The 17,820-nt window shown below is 46.2% G+C and overlaps 1 protein-coding gene across 1 annotated transcript in view; it reads left to right on the top strand.

Annotated features, from left to right (window-relative positions):
* The first annotated feature begins 5,171 nt into the window (after positions 1-5,171).
* CHN2 (chimerin 2) overlaps positions 5,172-17,820 on the top strand; it is a 435,484-nt gene continuing 422,835 nt past the window's right edge. The window contains exon 1 of the mRNA XM_089669879.1: positions 5,172-5,545. Within this exon, the coding sequence (XP_089526005.1) occupies positions 5,497-5,545 (49 nt within the window). The 5' untranslated portion in view covers positions 5,172-5,496. The remainder of the gene's footprint in view (positions 5,546-17,820) is intronic.

Here is a 17,820-nt window from a genome sequence, read left to right as displayed (position 1 = left end):
AAGACGATAAAGCACTATATTCTCTTTTTAATTACATGGTATTTATACACATGGAGGAAAAAGTTTGAACGGAGTCAAGAGACCCCCTAGTGGGAAGAGGGATAACTCCATCCCTCCAGGAAAAAGGTCCCTAGGAAATGGCGAGAACCCCTGCTGGGAAAAAGGAAAAACTCCATTCATCCATCTGGAATACAGGGATTTATCCATTTGTTCACCTCTGAGCCCAATTAAAATGACACAAGCTTGTATGACCTCATTTAATGGTTTGGTCATATACGTCAGGTGAGAGCACAACTGGTGAAGGAGCACATTATATATGAATTGGTGGACTATATTTGTTTTGTAATACACCATTAGAAGACACCACAATATCATGGATTTTTCAAAGATATGTATGCAGCACTAGTGTGATTGCTATATCACGCCGTGGAATATATCAGTCTTTTGTTATAATTTGTTTTAATTAATTTAATTAATTAATTTAATATAATTTTATATATTTATATGTTCATTTAAATGTACTGATAGTGGAACGTGACACCACTGACTTTGACAAACTACACAAGTGCTTTATTGATCTCTATTTTTGGCTTTTCAAAATAAGAAATGCAGTAATAAAGAGGTTGGACAAAACGTTCAGTGCAGCATAACACTTAGTCTTAGAAGAGGGACAATCCCTCCAAACAAGAGACAGTTGGGAGCCATAATTGGGGGGGGGGGGGGCATAGGATGAGGTGACAGGGGCTTAGGAGGGGGGAACTGAGAGGGGGCCTTGTGTATAAAAGAAAATGTTTGGAGGATGTGGGGGAAGGTAGGTCCCCTGTGGGACACCTGGTTAATCTCTATTATATGCATTTTCATTGGAACAAAAACATTTGAGTACTATCTGCAGTGGCATCCCGAGGCAGGTGCGGGGGGTGCGGTCCGCACCGGGTGACACTGACCGCACGTGGTGATACCGAACCCGCTCCACAAAAAGGTAAGTTGTAAAGCAAGCTGGCAATCGCTGCAAACCGCATTGTGCGAAACTTGTCGCCCAAAAAGGAGCAGAAGCATCTTTTGATTTGGAATTACGGGTAGAGTCGTAGCAATTGTGCCCACAATCCTGAATAGCTAGCTGAGAATGGGGCATGAATTATGATTTGTATGCTATAGTGCACATATGTAAGCAAGTGCAATAAATAAGTGCATAAGTAAGCAGCCCCTGCATTCCCTTATCCAGTGGCGTCCCGAGGCAGGTGCGGGGGGTGTGCGCCGCACCGGGTGACACCTACCGCACGGAGTGACACTGAACTCGCTCCACAAAAAGGTAAGTTGTAAAGCAAGCCGACAATCCCCGCAGGATGGATCCGATCCATCCTGTGGGGATCGTCGGCTTTCTTTACAACTTACCTTTTCTTGGAGCGGGTCCAGTGTCACCCCATATAGGTTGCATGCCGACGATCCTGTGGGGATCGTCGGTATGCAACCTATACGGGGTGACACCGGTGTAGCGGCAAGATGTGTCTCCCATGTAGATATGTCCCCCCTAAAGCAACTGCGCATGTCCCGGTTTCAGACTTAAGAAACTGATCGCCAATCACCAACTGTAGTACAGAGCTGCCACAGTTAACCCCTTTTAGGCTGCACCGCTGATTATTTGGGAGCATAATGGATCAGAGAGAGGACAGTTACATGGGGGGGCAGTGACATGGGGAGTACAGAACATGTGGGGAGGGAGGACAGTGACATGGGGGGGAGTGACATGGGGAGGACAGTGACATGTGGGAGAGGTCAGTGACATGGGGGGGGGGTCGTTGTAGCTACAAGATGTGTCTCCCTTGTAGATATGTCCCCCCTGAAGCAAATTGGCATGGAAGGGGTTACTTCACCAAAGGTACATGGTCAGATACAGTAGTTCTATCATCGATTGATCGTACCTGAAACCGGGACATGCGCAGTTGCTTCAGGGTGGACATATCTACATGGGAGACACATCTTGCCGCTACACCGGACCCGCTCCAAGAAAAGGGAAGTTGTAAAGAAAGCCGACGATCCCCGCAGGATGGATCGGATCTGCGAATTGAGCATAATGGATCGGAGTTCAATCCATTATGCTCTATCCGCAGATCCGATCCATTCTGCGGGGATCGTCGGAGGTGGTGTCACCCAGTGTTACCACACAGGGTGACACCAACCCTAGGGATGCCTCTGACTATCTGTGATACTTTTTTCTTTCCAATATTTATTTATTTCAAGAAAATGTTTGTACAAGCGTATACAGAGAGTAAACAAAAGGGAGGGTACAGATATTACATAATGTGCTGTGGAAAATTCTCTCTAAGCACCAATGATCAGAAAACCAGGTAATAAATGGAGGTAACAATGTCTTCAACCTTAGTAGTAAAGGATTCATCCCACATGAAGGAGAAAAGAGGAACCACAATTTGAGGTAAGGGGAAAAAGGGAAGTTGTAGGGGGCTAGGGGGAAACAACCAGTCAACATATACATCAGTGTTTCCCAACCTTTTCAACACAAAGGAAACCTTGAAATAACTTTCTGGTCTCAGGGAACCCCTGCTGAAAATGAATATAACTACAACTCATTATACATTGGTGTGATGGTCAAAAGTGGCGTCCCTAGGCGGGTGCGGGGTGTGCGCGCCGCAGAGGGTGACACCTATCGCATGGGGTGACACTGGACCCTCTCCACGAGCTCCACGAAAAGGAAAGTCTTAAAGCAAGCCAAAGATCTCCGCAAGATGGAATGGATCTGCGGATTGAGCATAATGGATCGGAGTCTGATCCATTATGCTCCCCAATCCGCAGATTCGATCCTTCTTGTGGGGATCGTTGGCTTGCAACCTATACGGTGTTAACTGATCTAGGTAAGGTTGTGCAAGATCCAGGACTTGTCTGTAACCAGGAAATGCGGCCGTGATAGCAGGAACCTCCTCCATCTGACATCACTTCTCGAGCATGTGCAGACCGGACCAGTGTTGAAAGATCCGATAACCCCATATAGGTTGCAAGCCAATGATCCCTGCAGGATGGATCGGATCTGCGTATTAGGAAGCATAATGGATCGGACTCCGATCCATTATGTTCAATACGTAGATCCGATCCGTCCTGCGGGGATCATCGGAGGGGTGACACCAAGTGTTATCGCACCGGATGACACCAACCCTAGGGACACCCCTGATGGTCAGTTACATTTGTGGTCATTGGGAAGAACTACCCACTTACAGATCACTAAAAAGATCAATGGTGTCAATGGGCAGTTATCTGACAGGCAGCAATTGCTGATTGCTCATGAAACCCCTAACAACCTCTGAAGGAACCTTTGGGTTCCATGGAACCCTAATTGAGACACCCTGATATACATAAACCAAGTTAACTAACCGACCAGTCAATTTGTGGAGGAATGAACCAATCAATGCGTGGAGGAATGGGCCAGTCAATGCGTGGAGGTACGGACCAATCAATGCGTGGAGGTACGGACCAATCAATGGATGGAGGTTCGGACCAGTCAATGTGTGGTGGAACTGACCAGTAAATGTGTGGAGGAACGGACCAGCCAATGCATGGAGAAATGGACCAGTCAATGTGTGGAGGAAAGGATCAGTCAATGCGTGGAGGAACTGACTAGTCAATGTGTGGAGGAACAGACCAGTCAATCTGTGGAGGAACGGACCAGTCAGTGCATGGAGGAACTAACCAGTCAATATGTGGAGAATTGGGCCAGTCAATGTGTTGAGGTACGAACCAGTCACTGTGCAGAGGAATAGACCAGTCAATGCCTGGAGGAACAAGCCAGTCAATGTGTAGGGGAATGGACCAGTCAATGCGTGGAGAAACTGACCAGTCAATATGGGGAGGAAAGGACCAGTCAATACATGGAGAAACTGACCAGTCAACATAAGGAGGAACGTACCAGTCAATGCATGGAGAAACTGACCAGTCAATATGAGGAGGAATGGACCAGTCAATGCGTGGAGGAATGGACCAGTCAATGAGTGGAGAAACTGACCAGTCAATATGGGGAGGAAAGGACCAGTCAATACGTGGAGAAACTGACCAGTCAACATTTGGAGAATGGACCAGTCAATGCGTGGAGAAACTGACCAGTCAATGAGGAGGAACGGACCAGTCAATGAGTGGAGAAACAGACCAATCACTGTCTGGAGGAAAGGACCAGTCACTGTGTGGAGGAACGGACCAGTCACTGTGTGGAGGAACGGACCAGTCAATGCCTAGAGGAACAAACCAGTCAATGTGTGGAGGAACTGACCAGTCAATGTGTGGAGAAATGAACCAGTCAATGCCTGGAGGAACAAACCAGTCAATGCCTGGAGGAACAAACCAGTCAAATGTTTTTTAGGAACGGACCAGTCAATGCGTGGCGGAATGAACAGTCAGTGTGTGCAGTAACGGACCAGTCAATGCGTGGCGGAATGAACAGTCAGTGTGTGCAGTAACGGACCAATCAATGCGTGGAGGGCTTGATACTTTTTTTTATGCACTAACATCCAAATTTTTAGGACAAGCTTTCAAGGTGCACCCCTTCTTCAAGGTCCAAGCAGAACTGAAGAAGGGGTACACCCCAAAAGCTTGTCCTGAAAATTTGGATGGTTTGTTAGTGCATAAAAAAAATATCATGCACAGAACTCATTTGTTTTCGTTGCAGGTCCACTAAAAGGGCTACAATCACCTCAAGGATGGATTTTAATTGGAGAAATCCATGGAATTTTTTTGGGGGGATGGTTATACTTGAGTTCACTATGGCAGCTATTGGAAGGTCAGCACTGGCAGCCCATGTATTGTCTTAGTACAGGTCAGGGGCGGACTGACAACTCATGGGGCCGCCTATGAAAAATGTACCAGGGGCATCTCATGGGGCCCCCTACTGACCCCGGGCCCTCGGGCAGTGCCCGAGTTTCCAAATGGTCAGTCCGCCCCTGGTACAGGTCCTCTTTCACCTGTCTCAGGTGCCAATCTCTAGCCTGTATAAGAGCAGGAATAATGGCAGCCAATGTAATGCCAGCCACATCATGAGAGCCGATCCCTCTCCATACACCTATTGATCCCATCCCAGAGCCGCACACACAGGGCTTGTGTAATGTTTGCACAGTTTGGATGCCATCCACAAGTTGCTGAGTCCAGGACTGGCACAGAGAGGAGAGGAGCGGTGAGGAGAGGAGAGGAGGGTGCACAGCTCCCAGCAGGCTGCCATCTCTAGCGCTGCCTTTGTGATCAGTAGGAGGGGAGGAGGGGGAGGCTCCGCCGGGTCCCTGTCGGTGCTGTCAGCGCTCATCGTACAGTTCAGCGGAGCCGGGACATCGGGGTGACAAGGCTGCGGGACCGGCGACACCTGGGAGGACGGGGAGCTAAGCCGAGCATGCACGTCATCTGACAGAGCAGGAAGTGCAGACAAAGTGGAGGAGGCTGAGGAGTGCAGCGTGCGGCTCCGCACTGACATGGGCTAGTCCTGGGCTCCGCTCCCCGCACAGCTCCGGCATGGCAGCGTCCAGCAACTCCAGTCTGTCCGGATCCTCCGTCTCCTCAGGTAGGTGATCGCAGCGTCTTCCTCCACATCGCTACAGTGACAGCTCCGCCAGGCAGCCATCTGTCTGCTACTGAGCAGCGGGATCGGACTCTGTGCTGGAGAGTGCCGGGGAGAAGTTACCATACCTGACATGGGCACACTACTCCTGGGGGGGATACCTGACATGGGCACACTACTCCTGGGGGGGATACCTGACATGGGCACACTACTCCTGGGGGGGATACCTGACATGGGCACACTACTCCTGGGGGATACCTGACATGGGCACACTACTCCTGGGGGGGCATACCTGACACGGGCACACTACTCCTGGGGGGGGGGGATACCTGACATGGGCACACTAATCCTGGGGGGGCATACCTGACATGGGCACACTACTCCTGGGGGGCATACCTGACATGGGCACACTACTCCTGGGGGGGGGGGGGGATACCTGACATGGGCACACTACTCCTGGGGGATACCTGACATGGGCACACTACTCCTGGGGGGGATACCTGACATGGGCACACTACTCCTGGGGGGGATACCTGACATGGGCACACTACTCCTGGGGGGGATACCTGACATGGGCACACTACTCCTGGGGGGGATACCTGACATGGGCACACTACTCCTGGGGGGGATACCTGACATGGGCACACTACTCCTGGGGGAGATACCTGACATGGGCACACTACTCCTGGGGGAGATACCTGACATGGGCACACTACTCCTGGGGGGGGGGGTACCTGACATGGGCACACTCCTCCTGGGGGGGATACCTGACATGGGCACACTACCCCTGGGGGGGATACCTGACATGGGCACACTCCTCCTGGGGGGGATACCTGACATGGGCACACTACTCCTGGGGGGGGGGTACCTGACATGGGCACACTCCTCCTGGGGGGATACCTGACATGGGCACACTACTCCTGGGGGGATACCTGACATGGGCACACTACTCCTGGGGGGGCATACCTGACATGGGCACACTACTCCTGGGGGGGGGGATACCTGACATGGGCACACTAATCCTGGGGGGGGGGGAATACCTGACATGCGCACACCACTCCGGGGGGGGGATACCTGACATGGGCACACTATTCCTGGGGGGGGTTGGGGGGATACCTGACATGGGCACACTACTCCCGGGGGGGATACCTGACATGGGCACACTACTCCTGGGGGGGGGGGGTATCTGACATGGCCACACTATTCCTGGGGGGGAATACCTGACATGTGCACAACACTCCTGGGGGGGATACCTGCTATGGGCACACTATTCCTAGTGGGGATACCTGACATGGGCACACTATTCCTGGGGGGCATACCTGACATGGGCACATTATTCCTGCGGATGGGGGGATACCTGACATGGGCACACTATTATTGGGGATAGGGGGATACCTGACATTGGCACACTATTCCTGGGGATGGGGGGGGGGGGAATACCTGACAAGGGCACACTATTCTTGGGGGGGGATACCTGACATGGGCACACTATCCCTGGGTGAGGAGGGTGGTACCTGACATGGGCACGCTATTCCTGGGGGGTGTACCTGGCATGGACACGCTATTCCTGGGGGTTGTACCTGGCATGGGCACACTATTCCTGAGGGGAGGGGTACCTGACATAGGCATGCTATTCCTGGGGGGGGGGTGTACCTTACATTTGCACGCTATTCCTGGGTGGGGGGTACCTTACATTTGCACGCTATTCCTGGGGGAAGGGGTACCTGACATGGCACGCTATTCCTGGGGGGTGTACCTTACATTGGCATGCTATTCCTGGGGGGGGGTACCTAACACGGGCACACTATCCCTGGGCGAGGGGGGCGGTACCTGACATGGGTACGTTATTCCTGGGGGGTGTACCTGACATGGGCATGCTATTCCTGGGGGGTGTACCTGGCATGGGCACACTATTCCTGAGGGGAGGGGTACCTGACATAGGCATGCTATTCCTGGGGGGGGTGTACCTTACATTTGCACGCTATTCCTGGGTGGGGGGTACCTGACATGGGTATGCTATTCCTGGGGGATGTACCTGACATGGGCACACTATTCCTGGGGGGGATACCTGACATGGGCACACGATTCCTGGGGGGGAGGGGGTGTACCTGGCATGGACACGCTGTTCCTGGAAAGGGGGGGGTACCTGACTTGGGCGCACTATTCCTGGGGGGGGGGTACCTGACATGGGCATACTATTCCTGGAAGGGGGGTGTACCTGACATGGGCACGCTATTCCTGGGAGGGGGGTGTACCTGACATGGGCACACTGTTCCCAGGGTTGTGATGTCTGGTAAGGTCACACTCATCTCAGGTGGTGACAGTTGGGATTGTCACACTTCTGTCCACATGACAGCAGCACTTAGAATTGTGTTGCTTTTCTCACCTTGTGACATGTGCAGCAGCCTGAGCTGATCTCTCACCGATTAATCAGCAGCTCTTCTCAGGTAAGTGGAGAGGCTGTCTCTCTGTGTTCCCACATGTCCCACTTTGCTGCTAGATGTCTTGTAAAGAAAAGAAAAGAAAAGGATGCACTGAGTCAAGTTGAGATACTAATCATTCTGTTGATACAATCATGTAGCAGTTTGTGTGTGGAGTGGAAATTTACACAGTCCATGCAGAGCTGGCATTAGAAGGAGGCATTGTAAGGTTCTTGTATGTGTAAATAATTCATGATAAATGCTGTATTATTATTATTATTTGCCATTAAGTTGATGTCACCTCCTACAAACCACATGTATACTGTAAAATTCAGCTAGTGCTGTTCCACAATTGTGAGTAAAGGAGTGGTCTGTGCTCCAAGATATCGCTTTCATATCCACCAATAGTCACAATTCATTTTGGGGCTGCATAGAATCCCCTTCATAAGGCATTTGGGGTCGCCAAAACCTAGCCAGGACTCTTGTCTCCATGGAGTTTGTACAGTATGTTCTCCCTGCGCTTGCCTTCAAAGGACATGCTGGTAGGGCAGTTGGCTCCTGTCTAAATTGGCCCTAGTATATAAAAGTAAAATAGTGACCTTAGATTGTAAGTTCATTTTTTCAAGGACTGATGTGAATGTATAGTATGTAAAGTGCTGCGTAAATTCTTGACACTATAAAATGTCCATAATAACAATAAATAAATACATAAATAAATAAATAAACGGTGTCTGTCACATTTGCCTGATGAAGGGGACTCTGTAGGGCCCCAAAATGTTGCATTTTAATTGTAACGATACAAAACTGAATATTAAAGCAATGCCATGGGGGTACGGATGACACCTTTGCACATCTACAGCGTTTCTCCAGAATAATCTGCCTTCTCTTTGGGTTGTCAGTCTTTGCAGTGGCATGTTCATAGTTTCTCTGATTGTATCCAATCATTCTATTGCTGGTCTTCATCTTTAGCTTTTCCAGGCATATTTGTGCTTTCTAGTGAGTTGGTTCTTCTCAGGTAGGACAGCCTCAGTCTAGTCATCTGGGCTTTTAGTTGGGCTTGATTTGTCAAAGAATATATGATTGGTTTCCTGTCCATGTAGATGTCATATAATTCATTTTGGGGGTCCATTTCTCATTAAGCATCCCCATCATGTAGCTTATGGTCCATTTTGTCTTTATGTAACTAACCTTAGCCTGTCATAGTTATATGTGGGCTGCCATTGCTTACCTTCTCTTGAAAATGCTATTTGCCTGACTTCTAACCTTTTGGATTCATTACACTGTAAGTCACTAACCTGTATGCCATGCTGATCTGTCAGAGGAAATCAAATGTCCTACTCTGCACATGTGCTTCAGGTCGGTGACATGTATGGAGCACGAGGATCAACATGGCAGCCAGGCAACTAGCATTTTCAAAATGCAAAATCAGCAAAGGCAAGCTTTTGGGTTTCCTATGAGGGTGCTTGTTAATCTTAAAGACATCTTCTGATGCTGGTAAATTTTATCAGGACTGGAAGTGCTTCGGGCAGGCTTCCCATTGGAAAATGGTTTATTTGTGTAGACAACTGTCCAAAATAATCAGTAAAAAAAAATGCTTAATATGTTTGGGGATGCATTGCCGACAATGGTCTAATTTGTAGCGATGGCACTTTAGTAACTATTGTGATTATGTGACCATTGTGTGTGACAAGTGCCGGTTTGGCTGGCTTCACACTGTAGAGTTTGTGTGATTTATACAGAGCAATTCTTACTATATGGATGACACAATAATATATTTATATAATCTGTGTTCCAGGCATACATCCGTGAACACATATGACCTGTAATTTGGGGTGATTATACTCAGTGGTAGATACTTTTAATGATTTCATGGTACTCTAAACTGTGGTTAAGGGCCTGGCAGCCCAGTTTTATTGAAAGCCAAAAGAAAATGTTCAACACTTCGGTTGTCCAGACAGGGGATTTCAGTTTCACACAGCAAAAATGTAAAAGAAAATGCTGAGCCACTTGGCTCTTTCTAGTAGCATTACTGTTCTTGTCTCTGGTCTCTCAGACTTGGCTCTCTGGGTTTCCCTGGCTCACTCAGCCTTAGTTACACCCCCCAGCTGTATGGGCTAACTCCTGGCCTCTCGGTAGGGGTTCTCCTGACACTATGAATGCTCTCACTCTCCTGACACTTATGGGCAACCCCCAGTCCCCTGTACTCATTAGTTGCCCCAGCTCTCGGTCCTGTAGATCCTCTCAGTTGTACCAAATCTCCCAGTTCTGTGGTTAAGGAATCTCTTTCATGTGGAATTCTGTCTCCTGAGTGGAGCAAACCAGAAAGAACAACCTCCTGGACCCAAGGTAAATGTTCTGGCTATGGTAGACCTTGGATCTTCAACCACTCAGGTTTTGGCAAGACTTTGCAGCTCCCTGAGGACTAGGGAAACCCAAAGGAAACACTAGAAAAACAAAAACAGAGGGCACACCAGCCTTGAAAGTTACCTTTGTAGATCGTTTTGTAGATAATTTGGTTGAAATAATACAGTATATGTATACTTACAAACAGCATACAATCTCAAACTCATCAATAGTCACAATGTGCTGCAGGACCCGGTCCACTGCGTGTATCCCAACCATGGGAAAACACTCAGAATATCAAATGCGGTTTGAGGGGGATCTGAAGAAGAGGGAAGCCCCTCGAAACGCGTCAGCCATTCTGAGTGTCTGGACCAGATCATGCAGGATATTGTGGATATTGATGAGCTTAAGATTTAATGCTCTTTTGTTAGTATACATCTATTTTAATAATTCAATAAAAGGACTACATTGTGCAAGACTGGTGTGGCCTGTGTTTTTATTTATCTGAGTGGAGCACCTCTGATTCCTTGCAGTTCCTCCTGACTTCAGCACACAGTTCTTTCCTGACGGGGTCCTTGAACTATGCCCTGGCCTTGTTGTTAACACGCATGCACACCTGAACGCTCCCACAACTTGCAGGTCTCCAGTAAGACCTGGACATAGAATTGTTGACTTCTCACCCAAATCTCTTCGAAGTCTCCAAGTTCCAGACCCTGCTCTGGGATTACCAAACCCAAAAAGAACTGAAATCCCAGTCTTCTCCACACAGACACGATACTCTGGGGCCCCTCAGACTGTATCTTTGAGAATCTTGTGTTGTTTCTACCTCCAAATATCCAGTGGCAGGGCCCAGCATTGTCACACCCAAATGCAACTACCACCTTGTACAGCATTCATCTGCAGCGTACTTCAGCTTCTCATAGCCTTTGGCAGGCTGGAGACTGCAGTGCTGGATGCTTCCTCTGTGCCTCCTGGACACATGAAAACACTGGGATTGGATGGTTTTCTGCCCCCCCATCACTTTTGGATACATTTATGTTATTGGGGGGAGCAGGTACATGGTTTTGCTGGGTATCCGCTCCCACTTTTGCTTGGATCACCTATGTGATCTGAGCGGAATTCTGCTTTCCCTTTGCATGCAGCTTTCTGGGACACATCACAGGACTCAGAAGGCTGCGGTACCATACACAAAGCGCAACGCGGCTCATGCATTCACAGTGGGAAGCTGCAAGGTGTCACAGCAGGCTTCTCACACTAAACATGTTGGGGTCCAGAAGCCCAGCAAAGAACCAGGCTGGGAGAGGTCAGCATTGGAACCCTGGACAAGCGAGTGTCCTTTTATTAAAAATCAGCAGCTACAGTAATTGTAACTGCTGACTTTTAATCTTTTTTTTTTTTTTGGGGGGGGGAATCGGGGACTTTACACCCTCTTTAAAGTGGAATTAAAGGTAAAACCTAACTAACTCTAAACCTACTCTCAGCCACATTCTGAGCCTAATTTATCTAGCCCTCTAAAGAAAAAATTGCTATACTTACCTATTGTGCAGCCGCTCTGGTCCAGTCCCAGGCTCAGCTGTCAGCATCGGCTTCAGTATGTAGGAGAGGTAGCTGACGACGGAAGCCCCAGAGGTAAGTCTATGGGTGACGTCACTTCTCAGGCATTTCCCAGCCATTATCGGCTTTGTCTCTTGCACAGAAGCTGCCCCTGGAGATGGGACCGGAGTGGCTTTAGAATACGTAAGTATAGGTATTTTTTTTCTTTACAAGGCTAGATAGGTTAGGCTCAGAATGTGGCTGAGAGTAGGTTTGGAGATAGTTAGGTTTTGCCTTTACTTCCACTTTAAGGCAATCATTGGGACACTTCCATTATCATACATGACCTCATAAGGACTTTATTGAGGGCACAGAATGTGGGTGGCATCGCACATTTCTCATCAAATAAATGAGTGCATGCAGCTTTTACACAGGATATGCAAACTTATATGTGAGAGTCTATACATGTCTAACCATTAGAAAATGTCATTTATGTATTCCTTATCTCAAGCCACCATCTAATAACAGTGTGCCTGTTACTTATTACATATGGCCAGATCATATGCAGATAATAATAAAGAGTCTGCATTGTGTCTGTTCATGAAAATGATTTCCAGAAACTAACAGCGGCCTCTTCTGCCTCCAAAGTAATTTTAATTGCTGTAAAATGAATGGGCTTAACCACTTCAGTACCAGCCTGTAATACCCCTTTATTAACAGGTCATTTTTGAAGGCTGTGATAGTTTGACTGACAATTACTCAGCTGTGCAACACTATACACAAATTAATTTTATACCACTTTTTAGACAGATATATCTTTCTTTTATTGGTATTTAAAGCCCAACTCCAAGGAAAGGAAAAATGCTTCCACTACAAGGGTTCAATGCTCGTTTAGGTCCAGGGGGCTGCAAAAAGCAGTGTTACCTACTCGATCCTCCACTTCCCTGGCAGCTGGTTCTTTCCTCTACTTCTGTACATTACATCAGTGAACGGTCCCTCAGCATCCTTCATCATGTGCAGGGCTGTGGGCCCTGCATTAGACTTGATGAGTCTAACTGCCAGGGCATAGGGTAGAAATGGCTGGCAGCACTGGTCTTACAGCCTAGAGGGGACCTGCTGGAGGATTGCTTAAAGTATTTGTAAAGGCAGAAGATTTTTTACCTGCATGCATTCTATGCATGCAATTAAAAAAACCTTCTGTGTGCTGCTCCGCCTACATCCACCCCAATACTTATGTGAGCCCCCTCTCTATCCAGCATTGTGTACAGGAGCCTCTACTGTCCTGCGACTCCCTCTCCTCATTGTCAATCACAACCAGTAATCCAAAGAGGAGATAGCAGGGCTGAGCTATGGCTTTCTGTTTTTTTATGGTTGCATAGAGCAGGGCTCAGGAGCAAGAACGCACCAGTGCCCTCATAGCAAGCAGCTTGCTGTTGGGGGCACTGGCAAAGGTGGAGGAGCCATGGCTGCTCTGTGTAAAACTATTGCACAGAGCAGGGAAGTATAACATGTTTGTTATTAAAAAAAAATTTAATCTTTAATACCACTTTAATTAAAACTGTCTTTTGTGCCCCTCCCCAAAGACTTAAAAGAGCATTTAACCCTTGCAGTGTGGATGCAGCTCTACTGCAAAGGAGCATTTTTCCTTCCCCTGGAGTTCAGCTAAAATATAAGTAACTCCTGCGTTTTTTTATGTTTTGTACTGTAAAAAGGAAAAAAGCCCAAACATTTTGAAAAAAAAAAGTTTTGTTAACTAAAAATGCCAGGACTGTACAAAAACCCTCCAAATGACTCCTGCTGGAAAGTGCAAAACTCATTACATTCTGCAGCAGCCCTGCTAAAACTTGTCTGAGCCCCATCTCAATCCAGCAATGTGCATGAGAGCCTCAGCTCTCCCAGGTGTCTCTCTCCTCATTGGCTGAGACAGCAGTGGTAGCCGTTGGCTCCTACTACTATCAATCACAACCAGTAAGCCAATGAGTAGAGAGCAGGGGAGGAGCGGGGTCGAGCCACACTGCGTGTGTGAATGGACAAGCTGCTTGCTTTGGGGGCACGAGGTAGAAGTCTGGTACAACAGCGGGGGACCCTAGAAGAGGAGGGTCAGGGCTGCTCTGTGCAAAACCACTGTACTGAGCAGATAAGTATGACATGTTTGTTATTTAACAAAATAGGAAAAACAAGCCTAGAATATCCCTTTCAGTGAGCAGGCATCTGGGGAATGATACAGTCTGCTGTGCATAATGTAACAGTTGTAAGTAACAGACTTTGTAAGCTATTAGTATGGGATATGATCTTAATGCAGAAATCACAATCATCTGCAGATCATCTTCTATAACATCCTTTAACTCGCTGATGCACCTTTGGTCTGTTCGTATTGACAGCTCAGTCTTCCACCAGATCTGTAATAGCCTCAGGCTGATCTGCACTGGACTCTGGCTGACAAATCATTTCCAATGATTGCCTATAGCTAAAATAAAACCAGTCCTAGAGTATAGCTGTAACCGAGCCAACAGCCTTAGGTTATGCTGCATCCATCCTGTTTAGATTTAACCCATGTATGAGCTTCACTGGGTGATCCGAGGTTGTAACTACGAATATTAGACCTACAGTCACACTGCGGATCTGCCATATGCCTTCTCCATACTGTGTCATTAACATACTTTAATGATTGAAGTGTTTCAGTGAGTATTATTTAAATCCACCCCTTATGAATTGAATCGCCATGAACCAATACTATTATTGTAAGGGGAATTATAATAGAAATACCTGAACACATGTTGCAGTACATATATGTTTACTGTTTTACCGGCTAAATGATTTGTAATTCTGTTCAGTCAGTTTCATCATTTACATACCTCAGCTACATTGTGAAGCAATTTAATGTTAGGTCTCATGTACACTGCAGCTGATAAACTCACATTTAGGAGCTGTTCAGCGTTTTTTTTTCAGCAGCCCCTGAACTCACCCTAATGTTTTCCTATGTGTCAATGTACACATCTTCGTTTACAGGCATTTGAGTTTATAATAGTTTTTTTGAACACAGAAAACTTGCGTTCAGCAATTGATTTTATCAGCGTTTCAAACGCAAAATGCTTGTAAATGTGGCTAAACGCAGCAAATCGCGTTTATAAGCATTTACGTTTGAAATTTTTTTAAACTTTTCCAGTTCCTGGTGCTGTCCAGAGCCTTTTTTCATCATGAAAAATGCTTGCAAAGCATTTTCAAGGTACTCAAATGGACAAAACACTGAACACAGGATGTTCCTACCAAGCTTGCCACACATTATAATGACCAATTCACACCTCAGACCAATTCACACCCTTGGAAACAAAAGATATTTTAATGACCATTCACACCTCAAATTCCTCATTCAGACCCCCTGCCAGTGGTTTTGCAATGACTCTCTCTGCCAGACACCTTTCCCACCCTTGGAAACTAAAGAAATGTTAATGAGCAACTCACACCTAAGCTAATCTCAACACATACTGCTGTCTCTGCTTCTATTCTCTGTATTTCTCTGAAACAGTCTGAAATAGTAAACAATTTACCACTTTTCAGCACATTCTGGGCATTTGGGATGTTCTCCTGTGCATATCTTTAAAAAACGCTTCTGAAGGCAAACGTGCATATGTTATGCAAACGTGACTAAACAGACGTTTTTTAACCTGTGTTTTCCAGAAGTCAGTTTCCATTGTTCAGAAGTGTCCCATGTACATGGGGCCTTAATTGAGAAGAAACCACACAGAGATTCTTAGTCCCCACACACACTGGACATTTTTACAGCGGCTGTTTTTGGCTTTTGGCTTTTTTTTCTACAGCCAGTAAACTCCCCAGCATGTTATCTTATGTGCACACATCGACTGCAATCAGCGTTTTGTGGCTGGAAAACCCCCCAGAACTAGTGGGCTTCTAGAGGAGTTTTTTAGCTGTAAAAACATTCTATTGATGCAAAACGCGGTAAATCACAGCAAACCAACGTTTTTGGAGAGGTTTTTTTTAGGGAAAAAAATGTATTTTTCTGTAACAAAAACCGCTAAAAGACGGTGACTTTACACAACTAACATTGCCAGCGTTAAGATGCCCAGTTTGCATGGAGCCTTATAGTTTGTAGATAGTTTATTGATCACTGTTTATTTACAGTGTTCATGTATCAACTACAACTACATCAGTATTCAGCAGAGATATATTCTTTAACTAGTAGATGGCAGTGTTTATAGGTTTGTAGCTGCATCTATGGTACTGTAAACTCTATGCCTTTGCGCTGAATAAATTTTCCTGTTTCCTGTTGGCAGTAAAGCAAGCAGAAAAGCACATTTGGATGGTACGCTGTCTGTTCTGTAGGGCTATATATAAAATGTCTGACAATCACAAAGTAAAATAAACCTCCCAATGCGTTTCAAAGGTTCAAAATGCCTTCATCAGGGCTACAAAACAAAAAATAAAGCTTAAATTAGTATTGCATTTCCAAAAACAATAACATTACTAGTCTAGTACAATAGTAATGTAAGCCTTTATTATAAGCTTACCTGTAGGTAAAAATTAAAAGCTGAGTTTACTACTGCTTTAAGGATAGTGACCAAATAAATTCATTTATTATCAGATAGTTATTTGGCTCCTTTTTAAATCATAATGATAACAGTGATCACCCAATTTTCCATGATCAAAAGTTTACATGCCCTGGAATGTTTGGTCTTGGTACAGACACACAAGGTGACACACACAGATTAGAATGGCAATTAAAGGTTAATGTCCCACATCTGTAGCTTTTTTAAATTGCAGTTAGTGTCTATGTATTAACAGTCAATGAGTGTGTTAGCTCTCATGTGGATGCACTAAGAAGGCTAGATACTGAGCCATGAGGAGTAGAAAAGAACTGTCAAAAGACCTGCATAACAAGGTAATTGGACTTAATAAAGATGGAAAAGGATATGAAAAGATATCCAAATCTTTTAATATGCCAGCCAGTACTGTTCAGTCAATGATTAGGAAAATACGGGGGATCTGTTGATACCAATCCAAGGTCAGGTAGATCAAGAAAGATTGCAGTCACAACTGCCAGAAGAATTTTTCGGGATACAAAGAAAAACCCAAAGGTGACCTCAGGAGAAATTCAAGCTGCTGTGGAAAAAGACAGTGTGGTTGTTTCAAGGAGTACAGTACGACGATAAATGAACAAAAATGAGCTACATGGTCGACTTGCCACAAAAAAAACTGTACTGCACCAATGCCACAATATGCCGAACAACACCTTGACACACCTTATAGCATCTGGCTCACTGTAATCTGGAGCATCAAGACCATATTACAGTTTTATGGCCACAACCATAAGAGCTATGTTTGGATAGAGGTCAACAGTGACAATAATACCATCCCCACTGTGAAGCTTGGTGGTGGCTCATTGATACTTTGGGTGTGTGTGAGTTGTAAAGGCACAGATAATCTTGTAAAAATTGATGTTATGATGAATGCCGCATGTTATCAGAAAATACTGGCAGACAATTTGCATTCTTCTGCATGAAAACTGTGCATGGGGCACTGTTGGACTTTCCAGCATGACAATGACCATAAGCAGAAGGCCAGGTTGACCCTCCAGTAGTTATAGAAGAAAAAGGTGAAGGCTATGGAGTGGCCATCACAGTCTCTTGACCTTAATATCATCAAGCCACTCTGGGGAGATCTCAAACCTGAGGTACATGCAAGATGAATAAAGACTGCATGACCTGGAGGCATTTTGCCAAGATGAATGGACAACTATGCCACCTGCAAGAATTTGTGGCCTCATATACAACTATGAGAAAAGACTGCATGCTGCCATTGATGCTAAAGGAGGCAATACACAGTATTAAGAACTAAAGGTATGCAGACTTTAGAACAGGAGTCATTTGACTTGTATACTTGTTGCCATATTTTGTTTTATGATCCTGCCATTCTGTTGTGACCTACAGGTGAATATGAATCCCATAAGAAATAAAAGAAATGTGT

The sequence above is a fragment of the Staurois parvus genome, unplaced genomic scaffold (assembly GCF_062004578.1).
Source record: "Staurois parvus isolate SC_StPar_1 unplaced genomic scaffold, SC_StPar_1.0 ptg000082l, whole genome shotgun sequence".
Classification (NCBI taxonomy): domain Eukaryota; kingdom Metazoa; phylum Chordata; class Amphibia; order Anura; family Ranidae; genus Staurois; species Staurois parvus.
Note: the sequence above shows the minus strand (reverse complement) of the source record. Positions and strands in the feature narration are given on the sequence as shown.